This window comes from Brachycentrus maculatus, unplaced genomic scaffold, assembly GCF_059751285.1.
Source record: "Brachycentrus maculatus isolate JH-2025_06_01 unplaced genomic scaffold, ASM5975128v1 h1tg000158l, whole genome shotgun sequence".
NCBI lineage: Eukaryota > Metazoa > Arthropoda > Insecta > Trichoptera > Brachycentridae > Brachycentrus > Brachycentrus maculatus.
Window position 1 is genome coordinate 8,716 of NW_028280911.1, and position 18,584 is coordinate 27,299.

An 18,584-nucleotide genomic window follows, 5' to 3' on the forward strand; every position below is an offset into this window, starting at 1 on the left:
TAAAAACTTGTTTAATTAAAATCCTTTATGCTACATATTAAAATATTTGTGGAGGTTCTCACCAATAAATTACATTTCCAATATTGCACAAAAAGTCATTTAAATGCAAATCTGATCTGTTTACTCTATTCTATCGAAATGTAATTAAAGTTGCGACAAAATGTGACCAATTCTGTGTTTAACCAATCTGAAATCATTAAATCGCACCGAAACGTATCAATTTTACAAGCAGGAATTCCTGATTATTTAATATCAATTATAATGGAAATGTAACGTTTTGGTGAGGACCTCCACATTTTTGGTACGTAGCTATTTTCCCTTCAGGCATCACGAAAACAATAGTCCCACGCTGTATTAAAGATGTTTTTCTTCCATATCGGACCCTCGAATATTGGCGTACGTAAACACGGCAAAAAATAAAAATAATTGATGCACCCGATGCGCCGGTGCATATCATAACAAAGCAGAGGGGGTGGAAAATGCCCAGTCATCAAAACAGTAAACAGCACTGCACGCCACGAGGGGATGCATTACGGGCGATAATTTTATGCAAGTAATGTTTGCATCTGTGTCTTCTAATGGAAGGTTGCAGTCTTAAACTTAGGTTTAAGACCCAGTATTCAAACTTAATTTATTAACGACATCCGGTCTGTAGTTGACCTGATGAAGAAGTAGTTTTCTTGAAGTGGTATTACACAAAGTAAACTATGAATGATAAGGAGAGTGTTTTATTACCATACCATAGAGATAACAAACAATGTTAATGCTTTTCTATGCAAAATATAAATATAAGCTAACCAGTAAGGTTTGCAATTAACAAACATATCAAAAACCTCCAAACGAAGTTAAAAAAAAATATATAAAACAATAAAAATACAAATAAAATGAACCGTGTTAAAAAAATCGAATTTACTGTAAATGAATTACTATGAAAATATATTAATGCTCAGTAATCATTACGTCACAACTTAATTTTCTCTAAATCCAGGTGACATTTTACGTTATTAATTTTTCATAAAAAACCATTTTTGTATTGAAAAGAATTGTAAAAGTGACGTGGTAACCGGTAAAAAATCTCGGTGAGTGGTTATTTACTAATATTACTAACATTTTTGTAATTAAAATATAAAAGTAAAAATGACTAACTACAAAGTAAATGTATTTTATGTATGAAATGTTAAATGAAACACAGATTTTTTGAGTCTACTAAGTTGTATTTTATTGTTGAAAAAAAACACATCTAAATCAATTTTGTGACAATTGTTTCGCCGAGTTGCGACTTTTTCAAACGAATGTTAGCATTTGTTTGAAAATGCCTTCGTTTAAAAATGCATTCCTTTTGAAAATGCCTCCGTTTGAAAATGCATTCGTTTGAAAATGTCATTACTAGGCGAAAAAAAATATTTTAATGTGGTTTTTAACAATAAAATATAACTCAGTGGATTAAAAAATCAGTGTTTGATTTAACATGTAATACATGAATTGAAATAGAATTCTACAAATTAAACGCCAAATCTTTAAATAAACAAATTAAATGCTTTAAATATGAATATTTTCGAGAATTTATTAACTATCAATTTACATTTTATTTAAAGAAGGGTGCAGGTTTTCAGAGCCTTCCTCCCCCAATGATAAAAGGGTGTGCCATGTTTTGATTCTCCAGATGATGGGCCAATCAATGGATTACTTCTTCCTCTCAGTCCTCGCGCGCCTAACATTTCTGCCAAGTCATCAAAACAGAGCATTCCTTATTTTTCTCTGGCCAATGAACCTGATGAAGGTTTCACGTTTTCATCAAAACAACTCCAAGGAAGATGTGATCTATGAATTCATTCATACAAACGATGGCGTAAGATTTTTTTAGGCCATATATATATATATATATATATATATATATATATATATATATATATATATATATATATATATATATATATATATATATATATATATATATATATATATATATATATATATATATATACATATTTATATATATATATATATATATATATATATATATATATATATATATATATATATATATATATATATATATATATATATATGTATATATATATATATATATATATATATATATATATATATATATATATATATATATATATATATATATATATATATATATATATATATATATATATATATATATATATATATATATATATATATTTATGGATAACATATGTAACAATAATTAATTAAACAATATCCGCTCCCTAGGTGGAGCATATGGAGTCCACAAACTGTCTCCAGGCTTTTCTGTCGGCTGCCAGCTCCTTTGCGTCCTCCCAAGTCAGATCCGCGTCCCGAAGTTCTGACGAGAACTGCCGACGAATTGTCAGCAGTGGTCATAATAAATAAAAATATATTTAATTTTTCGTTAAATACAACCCAAGGTCGCTTTGCTGTGATATATTGTTAATTTTTTTAATAAAACGACAACAAAATTTAGTGCTTGATATTCTGAATGGCATTACTAATGGATTGTACCAACCATATGTATTTTTAGTCCCCCCGACCAATTTTAAATTTATTTATTTGAACACTGAAGTATTTATTTCATTTATAATTATTTAATCTGCATGGATTTACTATGTGGTATCTAAGTAAAATAAAAAAATACCCATTTTACGAAGCCATAAGTATAAGTATTGTTTTTAGGGACTAGTATTTTATACTTATAAAAATAGTTATTTACGGCGCTTGACCAAAAATGTTCCTGTAAGGTTAGAATTATCTTTTTTATTAAAATATCAACAAAAAGCAGTTAAAATTTAAAATAGTTATTATATCATGTTTTCTTGTCAATTTATCACATTTCTGACCTAGACACTCGCTAAAAAAATGCGTAATAGTTATATGTACCATATTATTGGTAAATCAGTAATAGTTATAATTTTATTTTTATAACTCGGTTGAATTTGAACGCCTTTAACGCTTCAAAAGTATGAGTCACACGTCAGTGTTATGATTTGTAGGACTGATTTATACCACAAAAATCAATCTGTTTAAAGCATGCTACGGTTTTCTGAATTTAAAGATTATGTCTGTTTGTTTTCGTTTTATCAGGTGCAAAATATAAGCGCGTCATTATTTGACAAACCATGTAATCTCCCCTCCCTCCGGGTATGCCAACTTTTTTTTTAAATTCGGGGATACATTTAATTAGTATATATGGTATGTTTACATTAAAAAAAACTGAAATGCGGATGGGTTAAGAAAAATAATGAGGTCCGAAAATATCATATAACCCGAAAAATATTATAAGCGTAACATCTCTCCCGTCGATAAAAAATGCAATTTTTCATTTCAGTTTGGAAAACTCTCGTTTTGAAGACAATCGAAAAATCTGTACAACTCGCTCACTCCTTTCAAGAACGTCATAAATCTTAAATCGTCAATTTTCAGTTGTGCATGTTTTCAGAATGCCCAAAAAATGTACTATATCTCAGCGAAAGAGGCATTTTTTTTTCTTTATATTTATCCGCTACAGGGCAGATAGTGATGTTTTTGCATTTTAAATAAAAGATATTGTTAAATTATTTTTTTTTTTAAAACTAAATATTTTTCAAATGAAGAAAAAACCTTCAGGTTTTGCCTTAAAAGATCTGTTGCACAGTAAAAAGTTCAATGTGTGGCTTGATATTTATTTTGAAAACATTGTATTATACTTTTAAACCTTAAAACGTCCTCCTGAAAAATCAAGTTTTTTTTATGACGTTCTTGAAAGGAGTGCGCGAACTGTCCAATACCCTTTGCAACGTTAACTTTTTAATCTTGGGACGTGTTTTGATTGAGGTGCATAATTGGAAACACGCTAAGAGACCGAATAAGCAACACGGAAGTTCGGAAAATATGTATTGTACGGAGGAAATAGACGATAGGATATAGACGACGGCAAAGACGATTCTGGAATGCCTATGTCAATGAAATGCAAGAAAATAGACTAGCCTGAATTGCTCTTCAAGAGTTCCCAGATGGATGAAAACCATCTGGAAGACGACCAAGGCGTGATAGCTGGCAGCCTACATTAGGGATGGATAACATAAAAGACAAATCCGACGATTAATTATAAGTAAGAAGAAGATGAAGAAGCATGACTCCCTATTGTTAAGAAATACATATTTTTACTGATATTAATCTCGTAAATTAATTAATTCTTGTATTATTTGACTTTCATCGAGATATTCAGCAGACGAAGCGAAAAATCAAATCAATATTATCCACCACAATTCCGATTTATCGACTAGGTACGTACAAGTATGCGTAACTCGAGAGACGAGAAACTGAAGATGTCCTAATGTAAGGATGTAGGCGTGTTCTCCGATTGGCTGCTGGGTCGGTAACAAAGTCTAGTAGGCGTGGTCGCCCCATACACCGCCCCCGCCCTCCTCGGGTAGGCGGGACTTATTTAAAACCCCATAAAGGATATCTAATTAAGGATATCATAAAATGAGATATTTAGGTTTTATAAATGTACCTAATATAAAAGCATATATACGTACTAACTATATGTCATCATAAGTGCATATTCTTTATCCTTGGTTGATTTGAAAATTATATCGATAAATATCCATTTGAAAGTTTAGAAAATTGACAGTAATCTATCGTTGTCTAACCAATTTCCTTCTCAATTAAAATATGGAAATCCTTTTTTTTTGTTTTAAATTTTTGACATCTCAACATATATGAAAGTCTGGGGATTTACAGGGCTTGAGATTGTCTTGGGCTTTGATTAAGTGATTACTTTACTTAACCAAGCCTAAGACGGTCGTAAACCCTGTAAATGCACAGACATCCATGTTTTTCTTTATCTATGTTGCGTTGCCATAAAATAATGTTAAATAATAACTCGTTGTTGGAGATAGTTCAGATTAGTGAACAAGTATTTGGACACACTCGAAATGACGTCAAATAAAAAGAATGCGATTGAAAATTCGAATATTCATTTCATTTTTAAAACATTCAACATAAGTAACATACCATAACATTGATTCAATGATATCAAAACACTCTATCAATTTGGTGCTTTTTGACTCCAATTACATCGTGTTACTGTGTCAGACTTGCAAAGTATTACTAAGAATGACTCCAACACCTATTTTGGATGGTTTTGGACAAGTAATGTAGTATTTCAGAAATTTACCTATATGTCAAAGAGTTAAAGTGTTTGGTTGCTGTGTTAAAAGCTGTTGAACTTGCCACATTTTTGCTTATTGAAACTTGCAAATTCAAATTTCAAAGCATTTTGCAGGAAGATGTGGTGCGAGTAAAAAATGATTGATACCTCGGTGGTACATTCAAAGTCATTATAGATGTGATTTTTTTTTTAAAAATTATGCTTTATCTTACTCACGGTATAAACCATTCAAATTAAAAAGTAAAAATTATTACATATAATACAAAAAATATGTCGAGATAAGATTTATTAAGTCTATATAGGTGAGTTTGATATTTTTCGACACAGTTAACGTTTGTAGGTGGATAATCTCTATAGTATACAAAATCGTATTGAATATTGATCTTTACCATACTCCAAAGACGTTTTTTTAAGCAAAGTTCTCATATTCTATGAACTAAATTCATTGCTTATATCAATTTCAACTAGGTGTAGGTAAACAAAATCTCAATTTTATATGTATGATTTAATCCTTCTGCTTGTGATAAATGTATGTACGTTGATAATAACGATTTAAAGTAAATTTGATTAAAGTTTAAATGAATTCTTATATAATTTCAAAAATATATATAAAAATACTTTAAACGTTAAACTAAAAGCGACGTATTGTGCAGTAATATATTTTATACATTCCCAAGGTTTGATTTTGCTAATAAGAAATTGAGTAAAAAAAGCATTCAATTCATATTTACGTTTTACATTTTAACTTTTCATTCACCCATTCTAGGTTTCGAAATAATAAAAAAAATATGTAAAATTAATGATTTCACATTTCATTTACAGATATCTTAAAAATGACGTTTTTTGAGGCGGGAATATGAAAGTCTGGAAATTTACATTTATTTTGTGCGATGAGAAACATTCACCATTTTCTCCATGATTGAACCACGTTTATTTTATTTCTTATTTTTAAATCAGGCGTTTTGCCTTTTAAATAATAATTTTTATTAGTCTTGCATACTTTGATAAATATAAACTTTTTTACTGTCATTAATTGACATTTAAAACACACATAAATTTGTGTGAAATATAACAGTTATTACAGTAGTAATAAAATAATTATCGAAGAATGGTTAATGTTTTAATACAATATTTAATTTAAAACCAGCTTTTGCCTTTGAACTAAATTTCTCATCTTAAAAATAAATTAACAAATTATTGAATAAACATGTATATAAGTTACACGATAGTATGGAGGGAAAACAAATAGCATTAACATTTGTTATACTGTTTAATATTAAACTTAAATAAATAATTTTCAAGTTATGTTTCAAATGTTCGACAAATTGTTGGAATGTTATTTCCATTGAAAATAATAATTTATAACTATACAATATGATGTACTTTCAAATCAGTTATTTGATAGTAGAAAACGGTTTATAGTTATTTTAGAACTATTTTTAAAAAAATGTTTTATTTAATAAATACCACTTTTTCTTAAAATCTACTGTGACACGTGTTTCGATGCATTTTGCATCATTTTCAAACATACGGTATTTGAAAATGATGCGGAATGCATCGAAACACGTGTCACAGTAGATTTTAAGAAATAGTGCTATTTACTAAGTAAAACATTAATTAAAAATGAATAGATATTACCACAATGTGACTGCCGTGTCAATTGATGAAATTTAAAAACTAATTTATAGTATATAAGTATAATATAAGTTTGTATATTAAATTAATAGTTACCATAACATTCCTTATTTAACATTATTTTTTAAATGTTATTTTTATTTAATATAATATTAATTTGACAAATGTTTATTATTTTTATTTCAGTAGGCGTTGTTAAACAGTCGTAGCACCCGAAGACTTCCGAGTTTCTACGTGGGACTTACGAATCACTCTTCTCCCTCTGCGAAATATTGCCACCCACCTATTACCGGCGCTTCATCCCCTTCTGTTACACATTTTCAGTAGCGACGTTTCCACGCTCGCAGCATCACGTGTCTGGGGAGGATTTCAAGATCAACCAAAAAAAAGTTTTCGTAAAACAGAGTGATAAGACTCAGTTGACAGTTGCGGTGATAAGTTTCAGAACAAATATTTTTCATTAATTTATACAATGAACATGAAATAATTTATATTTTGAATGAAAAAAGATCACTTATTTTAATTATCTCGGTAAGTACCTAAATTTAACTATATTTTTTATCTTAAAAAGATTTTGTTTTACAATACAGTCAAACGATTTATAAATATGAGGACATATTGTTTTTATATAGATTTACTGATATTTCTTGGTGGAACAGCATTTTACATAAATTAATTAAGATCCACTAAGTCAGATGATATCGGTTACGACGAAACATAGTCACTGGTCAAATAAAATTAATGTGGAAAAAACAAAAAAACTGTTATTTTATTATATTATTTTTATATTTAATCAATACAATGTTACAAGACATCAAAATTTCTGGACATAATTTTTTTTTTAATATTTTTAATTATAAAACTCATTTTGATTTTAACTAATTTGCTTTTCATTGTATTAATAATAATAATAAAACCCTTTTCCGCACCCCAATGGTGCATAGGGCACTGTGCCATATAACCGCAGTGTTATCTTGATCGTTTACACATGAAGGAAAGGTGATCAGCCATCCGCTTCAGGTACCAGTCCATGGTAATATTGAATAAATATTACAGTGAAAAAATCACTTATATTTTATTTCACCCCCTTGGGAATCGAACCCAAAACGGTAGCCGAGCGTGCTGACCATTACACTACGTAGGCGGACTCATTTCGTTGTATTATTGGGAATATTTAATTTATTTCTTAACTTGCCAACAAGCTTCTATAAATTGAGATAATAATAATACCGCTATATAAATTATTTAAATATTCAATCCAATTTATTAAGGTAATATTTCAATTGTGAGTGTTTTGAGATATTTAAGGCATGTGAATCGAACGAGTGAAGAAAGAACAATAAAAAAATGTGATGATTGTGGTTTGTAATAGAAGCAGGAGAAGACCGAGGAAAACTTAGTATGATCAAGTTTTCAAAACTTGAAAGTGGTCTGGTCTGTGGTCTGTGCCATGAACGTGGAAGAGGCCAAGATTGTTTGCTAAGACAGATTGGTATGGGCTCTGCCGACCCTTGGAAGAGGCCAAGATTGTTTGCTAAGACAGATTGGTATGCGCTCTGCCGACCCTTGCGGAAAGTGCCGTGATGGTTAATTAGTTACTTTATGTTATGAATATGAATAATTAATTAAACTCAATATTGAAGAATAAAAAAATATAAAAAATAAACATCTTCTTTATATTCACTTCAACAACAACTTTTTATCTTAATAACAAAAAAAAATCATCATTAAATGTCTTAATTCATGAAATGACCGTGTTATCTTAAATTCAGATTTATCGTGCAAAACGCGTTAAAGAAATTATCGTATCTGTCGCAAATATCAAATAAAAATTATACGGTTGACCACATTCAAATTTTTGTAATTGTAATATATAATGTTTTGATTTGGTTATCGGATTTTAAATAATTTATTTTAATTTAAGTTGATAGAATTATAACCGGATACATAAAAAAAAACAAACTTTGTGGTACAACATATTGAAATATTGATTACACAATACGTGCATCTTTTGCAAAACTACTGCCAAATATTTTCGAACCTTGACTTGCCTGACTGATATAATTGTGGTTTAAAACAAATATCATATCATAATAAGATAGTAAAAATATTTTTTCCGTTCGAAAAGTGGGTCATGATAATCCATTGCAAATAAAGTTAAAAAAAAACAATTAATGGAGAATAAAATAAAATTTCATTCATTGTACAGAAAATATTATAGCCCAGTATTGAGTCACTTCATTCGCCAGGTGACCACCAGAGGTTACATTTTTGCTCACACAGCACATGTATATAGGATATTTTTTTGATTTTTTAGAATATATATCCAAAAAATGTTTTTATATTTTTTTTAACTCCTAACCTTTTAAAAACTCTTTTCTTTTCAAAACCTTATAATTATTTCTAAGAAAAACTTATTTCTTCAATGCAAACACGGTATTTTAAGAAAAAAGTCAACTACTTAAATGATACCTGGATTTAGAGAAAATCAAGTTGACATTGAACGTATGTTAACATGTATGTTATAATATACTAAATTATTTCACTTATGGTATCGGTATTAACTTTGCAAATTCATCATAATAAGTTTTGAATGGGGAGTTCTCCTAACGATAGTTTAAATTGATACATATGTTGATGGAAGAACTGCTTTCTCGAAACTAGAAGTGTAAATTTAAAACAAAGTATAATTGTTCATTAGAATCAATCAAACCTTTATCTGCACCCCATGGGTCATAGTGCACTGCATCATATAAACGCAGTGTTATCTTGAACGCTAACACACGAAGGAAAGGTGATCAGCCCTCCACTTCAGTTACCAGTCCAGGGTAATATCGAATACATATAAGAGTGAAAAAATCATTTAAATTTGTTTATTGTACTTTAAACGACACAAATAAAATCATCTTCTTCTTTTGGAGTTGAAATGCGATCTCTCGGAAGAATGTGCGACAAAACGATGTATGATAGATGTTCGAATAGTGAAATAAGGAAGGAATGCAAATCTGAGACAAGCATTATCGATAAAATTGAGAAAGGTGTGTTGAGATGGTTTGGACATCTAGAACGAATGAGAGAATAAAAGAACGGTAAAACAAATTTATGAAGCGAATGTTATTGGAAAAAGTAGCAGAGGAAAACTGAGAAAAACTTGGCACGATCAGGTATGCCAAATACTTGAAAGCGGTCAGGTTAGGAGTCGAAACAATCGGTGGGTGTGTATGAGGAGATGCATGAACGTGGAAGAGGCGAGGAATGTTTGCAAAGACAGAGTGATGTGGCGTTCTATTCTCTCTGCCTACCCCTGCAGAGAAGCGGCCTGATGGTAAGTTAGTTAGTAAGTTATCTTCTTCTTTTGTATCAATCCTGTGGATTGGTGTGCAGCAACAAATGACACCTCCTTCGCCACTCAGGTCTATTCTTCGAAACCCTCCTCAATTCTTCATACGTTGAACACCCCATGTTATCATATAAGTCGCAAAGATATTCGCGACGTGAGCGTCCTCTGGCGTTAAATCATAGATAACTAATCAATTTAATCAATCGAAATACAAGCTAATACTCTCCTTATCATTCATCGTTCAATTTGTGTAATACCTATTAAAAACTCTACTTTATGACTACCGGTTTCGGAATGCCCATTCCATCATCCGGTCTGTAGTTGATCTGATGGTGGAATATTTTTCCGAGACCGTTAGTCGTAAAGTAGAGTTTCTAAGTACTATTACTTTAAGTGAACTAGGAATAATAAGGAGAGTGTTATATTACCATACCACAAAGTCAAAATACAATGTAAATGATTTTAATATATAAAATATTATATATATATATATATATATATATATATATATATATATATATATATATATATATATATATATATATAAATATATATATATATATATATATATATATATATATATATATATATATATATATATATATATATATATATATATATATATATATATATATATATATACATATATATACATATATATATATATATATATATATATATATATATATATATATATATATATATATATATATACATATATATATATATATATATATATATATATATATATATATATATATATATATATATATATATATTTATATATATATATATATATATATATATATGTACGCTTGAAAAAAATTTATAGTGCCATGAAACTTATTTTTTCTGCATCAGATTTTTTAATAAATAAAAGTAATAAAATAAATACCGGTTGTCTATTTTAAGTGTTTGTTTGAAACGTAAAATATTGATAATATTATTTTTTATTCTAACTAACTAACTAACTAACCATCACGCCGCTCTCTGAAGGGGTAGGCAGAGAGAATTGAACGCCACACCACTCTGTCTTTGCAAACATTCTTCGCCTCTTCTACATTCATGCATCTCCTCATACATACTCGACGATTATTACAATATTTTTTATTCTCTTTAGTATTAAAATAAAAATAAATAATCTTACTACCGAATTTATTTGACAAGGTATTTCCAAAAGATATCACATCTCGTTTTCATATAAAAAAATGATAAATATAGTTTTCTGCCTCCTGACTTCACCCAATCGTGTAGCAAAAGGTTCAGCATCAAATTTTGAGAGTAACAAAAGTTGTGAGAACTGAAATTATATTATACCTACTACGTTGATAATTATTGGAAACTAATTGATAGACTAATTTTATAAACACAACATTTTGAGTGTGTCAAAATACTTGTTTACAAAATCTGGATTATCTCCAATTACAGGAGTTATTTTCATATTATTTTTTGACATCCCGTAAATGCCCAGACTTCCATATTATTCTTCATCTTTGATGAGATGTCAAAAAATAGTATGAAATTTTATTAATATATATATATATATATATATATATATATATATATATATATATATATATATATATATATATATATATATATATACATGAAGTATATATAATAAATATAGTTTGATTTATGTTTGATCTCAGGGGAGATCAATTATCACGTTACTGCGACGGCGCTTAAAACTCTCAAATGTAAAATTAAAACAGTGATATAAGAAAAGTTGCGACCCCAACCTCATAATTCACCCCTTCTCACGTATCATAAAGCACACGTAGGGCCTATAATTCATGCCACCTCGCCTTAGACCTTTACCGGGGTGAAAAATATCAAATCATCTTTTAAAGTTAACGGGGACGTGGCCATAAAACTCCAGGTATGTCCTTTTGAAATTTGAATTAAACGAAGTCTTGTGAATTCATAGTAATAAAATAAAATAATAATAATAATAATAAATATCATGAAGTTCTTTGAAAAAACACATATTCAAACATGTATAGAGTTTGCGCTTTTGAAAGCTTGGGTGACATAAATACGAGCTTTCATCCTTACTTTAAACTTGTGGAAGAAAGCTTCGAATCTAACAGGATTGCAGAAGGTTGCAGAGATCCCCGCTCAACATGTTTTCAGAATACCTACTTAAAAGCTCTATGGCACATTCGCAAAATGTCATATCAAGAAACGTTTGGCCATAGCGCGAGGGCGAACGATTTCGGACATCTTGATAAATTCCTTTTTGGAAGCTTGTTCTTAGGGTCAACAACTTGAACTCGTATTCCGCTTCGTACAAGTACCGGGATATCGCGAACCTTTAGTATTCCACGTTAGCCGTATCCCGCCAATTTAACCTTCGGCTGTTTATGTTACCCTGGTTTCTACCTCATTGGTAGGATTTGAATAAAATAAGTATGAAGAAACAATATACTTCAATTCCTGGTCCGCCGGTCGTCCTTGAATATTAAATATGTTACGTAGATAGCTAGTTATTCCGTTGTGTATTTTATAAATCAAATTGCTGTATTTTTATATTTGAAATTATAATTATTAATGAATAATGTCGACATAAAATACTACATAGTTTTACAACGGATATATTTTTTAATATTTTTTACGGTATTTTTTATTTAAGATTTAGACTATTTCCGTAGTTCACGATGTAAATTCTATTTCATCCTAATTTTTTAATGCCTTACTTTGTCTTCAGCCTACAATTTATTAAAAATATATATGATATTTTAAAAGTTAATATCACTTACAAACTTTGATATATGATACATGTAAAATTAATATATGTTTTGTGATTAAAATAAAAACGGCAACGTAAATTAATTCATCAGCAATAGTAATTTAAAAAGTTTGTTCATACTTGTATACATTAAGTCAGTTATTAAAAAAAAAATCCATGAACAAATAAAAAGGTCGCAAATTTTTACTTACGTTAATAAAGGTTTTCGTTTATCAGAAATGTACATTTATACTACATATATTAATTGTGAATATCTTTCGTATGTTCTGGTTAAATTATGCAAATGTTTGTGTAAAAATTTAGCAACAAGTATATAATTCATATAAATTTTCAAACCTAGTAAAACGACAAAACGGTCCCATCCCCTTGGTAACAAAGCGATTAAGCCTTTTTATCCGCCAGATTAAATCACGGTCTCGCTGTAAAAATGTTCCAAAATTATTTGCATAATGTAGAATGGGTTCTGGGACATAAATATTCAAAATATTACAAGTTAAACCGCCACAAGCAAAGACATAATCCCGAAAATTAATTCGTTTATCACCCCGAGAGTGTTTTGGGTGCGCATTTATCACCATTATCCCGGGATAAAATCCTCATACTTCAAACCCTATCCAACTTCACTTAATAAATACACGCATGCAAAATAGTATCAGGGTAGCATAAAACTTCGGCGGGTGGAATCGGTACGCCATGCAAAACATGTCTCGGCTTCAGTTTGGCGCCACATGTGACGTAAATATATGCGGTGAAAATATTTATGTCTTCATCAAAACAAATAAAAAATATCTCGTTTTTGTTCTTAAGATAATGATAAATGTTGTTACAATATAGAAAATCCTTTTTTGGAATTTTGTAAAAAAAATATTTAGCCTAATTTTTTCGAGGGGTTTTTCTTTAACACCCACCTGCGTTTACGGTGAAGTTTGCGATGTTTTTTTTTGGATAAATAAATTATTTCACATACCTTTTATTTCCCTGCATGCTGACATTATTTCCCCTACATACGAATATAGATAAAAATACCGTGTAAGTCATTAACGATTACATTTTTTCAACGGAAACCTTTTTGTTTACCCGCTCAGAAAAAAATATTAAAATATTTTTCCCCGAAATTCGTTCATTCCCTTTTTTATCTTTTTCAAATTGAAAGGGTAGATTTTTCAACAAACCAACTTAACGAACTCATTTTTTATGATCATTAGCAAAATTTAGAAGTTTTGAAACGCGTGTAAGAATTATAGCGCAGATTTTAATATTATTTATTATTTTTTATTATTCCCTCTCTAGACTCGGCTATTGTGAAGGTACTAGGGGTTGTAAATTAATATTTGTATAACTTGGTACGCTCCCGCAGCCAAACGATAATACAAGAATATTTAATCAAGTTTCTAGCTTTGACTTAAACTCGTTTCGCGAAATTCATAATTGATGCTTATTAATTAATCAAGGCTTGAACCGCGGTTCAGGATTCACTCTATGAATAATAAATAATTACGAGAGCTGTAATTCGTCATAAAATAAGATACAACAATTCAAAGCAGGAGAAGAATTTTATCCAATATTATTCAAATTTTTACTTTATACAATAAAGTAAAAATAAAAATGTCTATAATTTTAAGTGTAATTTTATAAAATACAAAATAAAGTTTTATGCTCAAAATGTCTGGTTTTGTATGAGATTGGTTTTTCATTCCCGATTTGGAAGGACCCCGACACTGAAATTCGAACAACAACTGTATTAGGAGCGCATGTTTTGTGGAGGGGTATATTGTAAACAGAATTCTACGAAATCGGGTACTGAGCATTCAGAGGGCGCTACAGTGTGTCCTCACGTTTGTAGATGTATAATAAAATCAAATGAAAATGTTTTCCATCTGTGAGTCGATTTGCTTGATAAATTGATAATTTTCTTTGCTTTGTATAGAATTTAATTTTTACTTTTGTTTCAGATACGTTGATTGAAATTATTGGAATATTAAACGGATCCAATCCAAACATAAAATTGTAAGTAAATATCATATTTTATATCAATTGAAGAGCTAATTTATTTTGAACAATAAACAAATAAATTGATACCCAAATAAAATAAGGAATATAATACTAGAATATAAAATTCTGGATATCAAGTAAATAAAATTAATATTACACTCTCCCTTACAATCTTATTAGAAAGCTCACGGGCGAATTGAGTAATCAGTAAAATAAATATTGTGGCACAAAAACGTAGGAGAGGAGAGTTGAAACTTAATTTAGAAAATAAATATTGCCCTAAACAAAACAATTATTGTTTCATCGTCTTTCTTATTATATTATATATGGCATAGATGTTTCTGCTATTAGGGTTTTTGCTTTAGTTTATCATTTAATTCTTGAAAAAAATTCTTGAATTTGAAATAATTATTAAATTTGCTATCCGCTAAATCTTAACTCGTCTGTGAAAATCCAACTTGAGTCTGAAATTTAGAGACTCAACAAACCCATAAAAAAACATTAACTACATTCCCATTAAAAAGATATTCTGCGAAATTCAAACAACAACTGTACCAGGAAAACATAATATTCGAATAGGACTTCTCGCGAATGCTTTTCGCCGACACTACCTAAACCGTTTTCACCAATACTACGTACAAAATGAATATCTTTGTGTGTGTTTGTCCCCGTGTTACTCAACGATTCTCATACCAGTACAATACAGTGGTGGAAATATGCGTCTAGAAAATTAATACGTATTATTAATATTTTTATTATGAAACCCTTTTTTGTATACGTTGATTACTGTCTAATGTGTTTTTGTACCACTTACGTACATACCATAATATTAAAGTTTGTATTTATTTTAATACCTCCTGATTGACGTGATCAAAACAACTTTAATACTTTGTAACGAGAAAATTGTTAATTCACTTCCAGAAAATGCAGGTAGTAAACATGTTTACAATGTCTGGCTGATCGAATACTGCACGCATACAGTCAAACTCGGTAGCGACTTTGTTCCAGCTAACCGGCAATAAGTTCAATACACCCCCAAGCTCATGTTCTCCTGGTTAAAGCGTTCATCTCTTGTGGAACACGTCGTCGAATAAACAAAGCCTGGAAAAAGGCTTTCGTATCGTATTTATTTAACTCAAGGCACAGTCCACTTTCCTAAAAACCAAGTTTCCTAAAAAAATACACAACCATGCGGCCAGACATTAGAAAAACAATTTGGGTAAATTCTTGTTTTATTTCTAGAATATAATAAAAAAGATACGTATATATAACAGTAAAAACTATACCGTTTTCACATAATTATTTTAATAAAATAAATTTTGAAATAATTTTACTTAAATTTAATTTTGATCATTCATTTAATTTAAAATGAAATTTAAATTAAATTAAATTTATGAAATTAAATTCATGTGAATAACAAGAAGGACTTAACTTAGAGATCCTTGTATTGTTTGAAAGTTTTGATGCTCTGTCTATCTTCTCTTAGCCTCCGTGAACTGAAAACTACACAACAACGATACCAGGAGCGCATAAACGAACGGAGGTAAAATGTAAACAAGCAAAATAAGGGTGAATACTAGGGGGTAGAGAGGGGCTGTTGTTGTGTGGTGGGATGCAAGGGGAGATGCTATGTCAAGGTTACTACGAGAAGGAAAGAGAAGGAAGATGTTTGTAGCACTCCCTCTATTTATCACAGGGACAACAGAAGCGTATTATATTATGTGATGTATGGTACATATTAAACATTCTGAATTTTAAAGATAAAAATTACATATAAATTGCCTCATGTTTAGTTCGCATTTATAAATCATTTATAATTATGGAAAAAAATTAAATACATAAAAAGCCATATAAAAACATTGTGGTCTCACTGCTTTGCGGATAATACCGGGATATAAAGATAAAGTTGGTGATTATATCAAATAATGTTTATATTTAAAAAAATGGGAGATGAGAGTTTTTTATGTATATAATGGGCTATATCAGTAAGGGTAAGGGTAGGAAAGTTGATCAATATGATTTTTTTAACCTATGGAATCTTTTGTTTCAGACTTTTGGAGTGAACGTCCTTATTCATTCCCCGCAAATAACAATGAAGAGTATTACCCAGCCTCCACAGAGAACAAAGAAACAAAATCATGCCAATATACCCTGTCCTTTTGAGCAATGTGGAAAATTCACATACGGAAAACTCCCCGATCATTTAACTAAACGCCATGCCTTAACTGGTGAAGAGAGAGAAATAGTAAATGAAAGACAGAGGAAGAGATTTTTCAACGGAGAACTATGTCAAGTAAAGTTTTTGAAAGAATCGGCAATTATGGAATTATGGGGAGACACTTATAATGACCCTAATATTAAAAGGAAAATACACGATGGCTACGCTATGGTAAAGATTCGAATAATACCTATTTCCGCAACGACTAATAGAACAACACCACTTACGGAACAAGATGCCAACATTCTCACTAATTACAACGCGAGAACTGTCACAAAACCGCAGAAAAACGTAAAAAGAAAAAATCAATCCGAGGAAGTTGACGGCGAAAACGATTCCATTATACAGCATGTTACCAAAAGTAAAAGAAGGAGAACATCTTGCGAATCTACTTCTAGTGATGGAGAGGAAAATAATAATTTGGCCCAATCGCCCAACGAAAGCAACGAGATAACAACGGTACCACCTCCTGCGATACGGGAAACGTCTTCCTGTGAATCGGACAGCAGCAATTACTCTTACGAAATAGTTTCCAGACAACCAGAAGCTACCGGAGACGAAAGATTACAAGACTTATTAAATGCAAAATTAGATGATAAGTACAAATACATCATCAACGACATGAAAAAATCCATGACGATGGGGAGAACGCTGAGCTCGAAGAAACAAAGAACCTACCGTACGTACAAGAGGTACGCTAAACGCCTCATCGTGTACCTACAAAAGCAGAACCCTTGCTCCGCTGACGATATCGACGATTTGCTCGGGAAACAAAAATACGTCTCCATGTTTATGGAAGCCATGAACAACTACTTCAAGCCTAAGACAGTGCGGAACTACATCATCGCTTGCATCAAACTGATGGACTCTAGACTTTTCCTCATCGAAACGGATCCACTGTGCAAGGAGAAGGTGGCCCAACTGACTTTAGTATATAATTTGATGCATACTTATCTCGTGGAGTGTATGAAACTATTACCTAAAAAAATCAGACCCTCAAAAGAATTGAATGCAAATTGTATAGCAGAATCAAAAGCAAAGAAGGAATTATTACGAAACGAATATTCAATATTTTGCTAAATAAATTATTTAATCAAATTTTCCGTAAGTTCAAATTCGTGAGCGAAATAAAATCTGTTTTAAATTATTAGGTAGATTGCTTAATTTTGTCAGACAGACATATTTCTCTGCTAAACATTTTGTTAAACCTTTGTCAACTTGTACATGTTAAAGTTAAGTTTTTGTTGTTGTAAATATGTAAATGTAGGTATATTTTGATGAGTGCTCTATGGTAGCTTAAAAATAATAATAAAAAATCAAGCAATAAATATTTCAATTAAAAAAATGTGTATCAAATTTTCGGTATATTTGTAAATTTCTGAACTCAAGCAAATAAAGTTTTAACTGTGTATTACTTTTCTTTATTTTTCCACAAAAATTTTTATTTCTAGGAATCGAAATGTTGATGATTATGTAAATTATT

General features: G+C 30.0%; 1 protein-coding gene across 1 annotated transcript; it reads left to right on the forward strand.

Annotated features, from left to right (window-relative positions):
- The first annotated feature begins 7,121 nt into the window (after positions 1–7,121).
- LOC148308510 (uncharacterized) lies at positions 7,122–18,510 on the forward strand. The gene is made up of 3 exons (XM_088261565.1): positions 7,122–7,330; positions 14,844–14,898; positions 16,934–18,510. The coding sequence occupies exon 3, from the start codon at positions 16,976–16,978 to the stop codon at positions 18,179–18,181; it is 1,206 nt and encodes a 401-aa protein (XP_088117691.1). The 5' UTR covers positions 7,122–7,330; positions 14,844–14,898; positions 16,934–16,975; the 3' UTR covers positions 18,182–18,510.
- The last annotated feature ends 74 nt before the right edge of the window (positions 18,511–18,584 follow it).

Bases quoted from the DNA above. Each gene is read 5' to 3' on its own strand.
- LOC148308510 (XM_088261565.1), top strand. From the start codon at position 16,976: ATGAAGAGTATTACCCAGCCTCCACAGAGAACAAAGAAACAAAATCAT.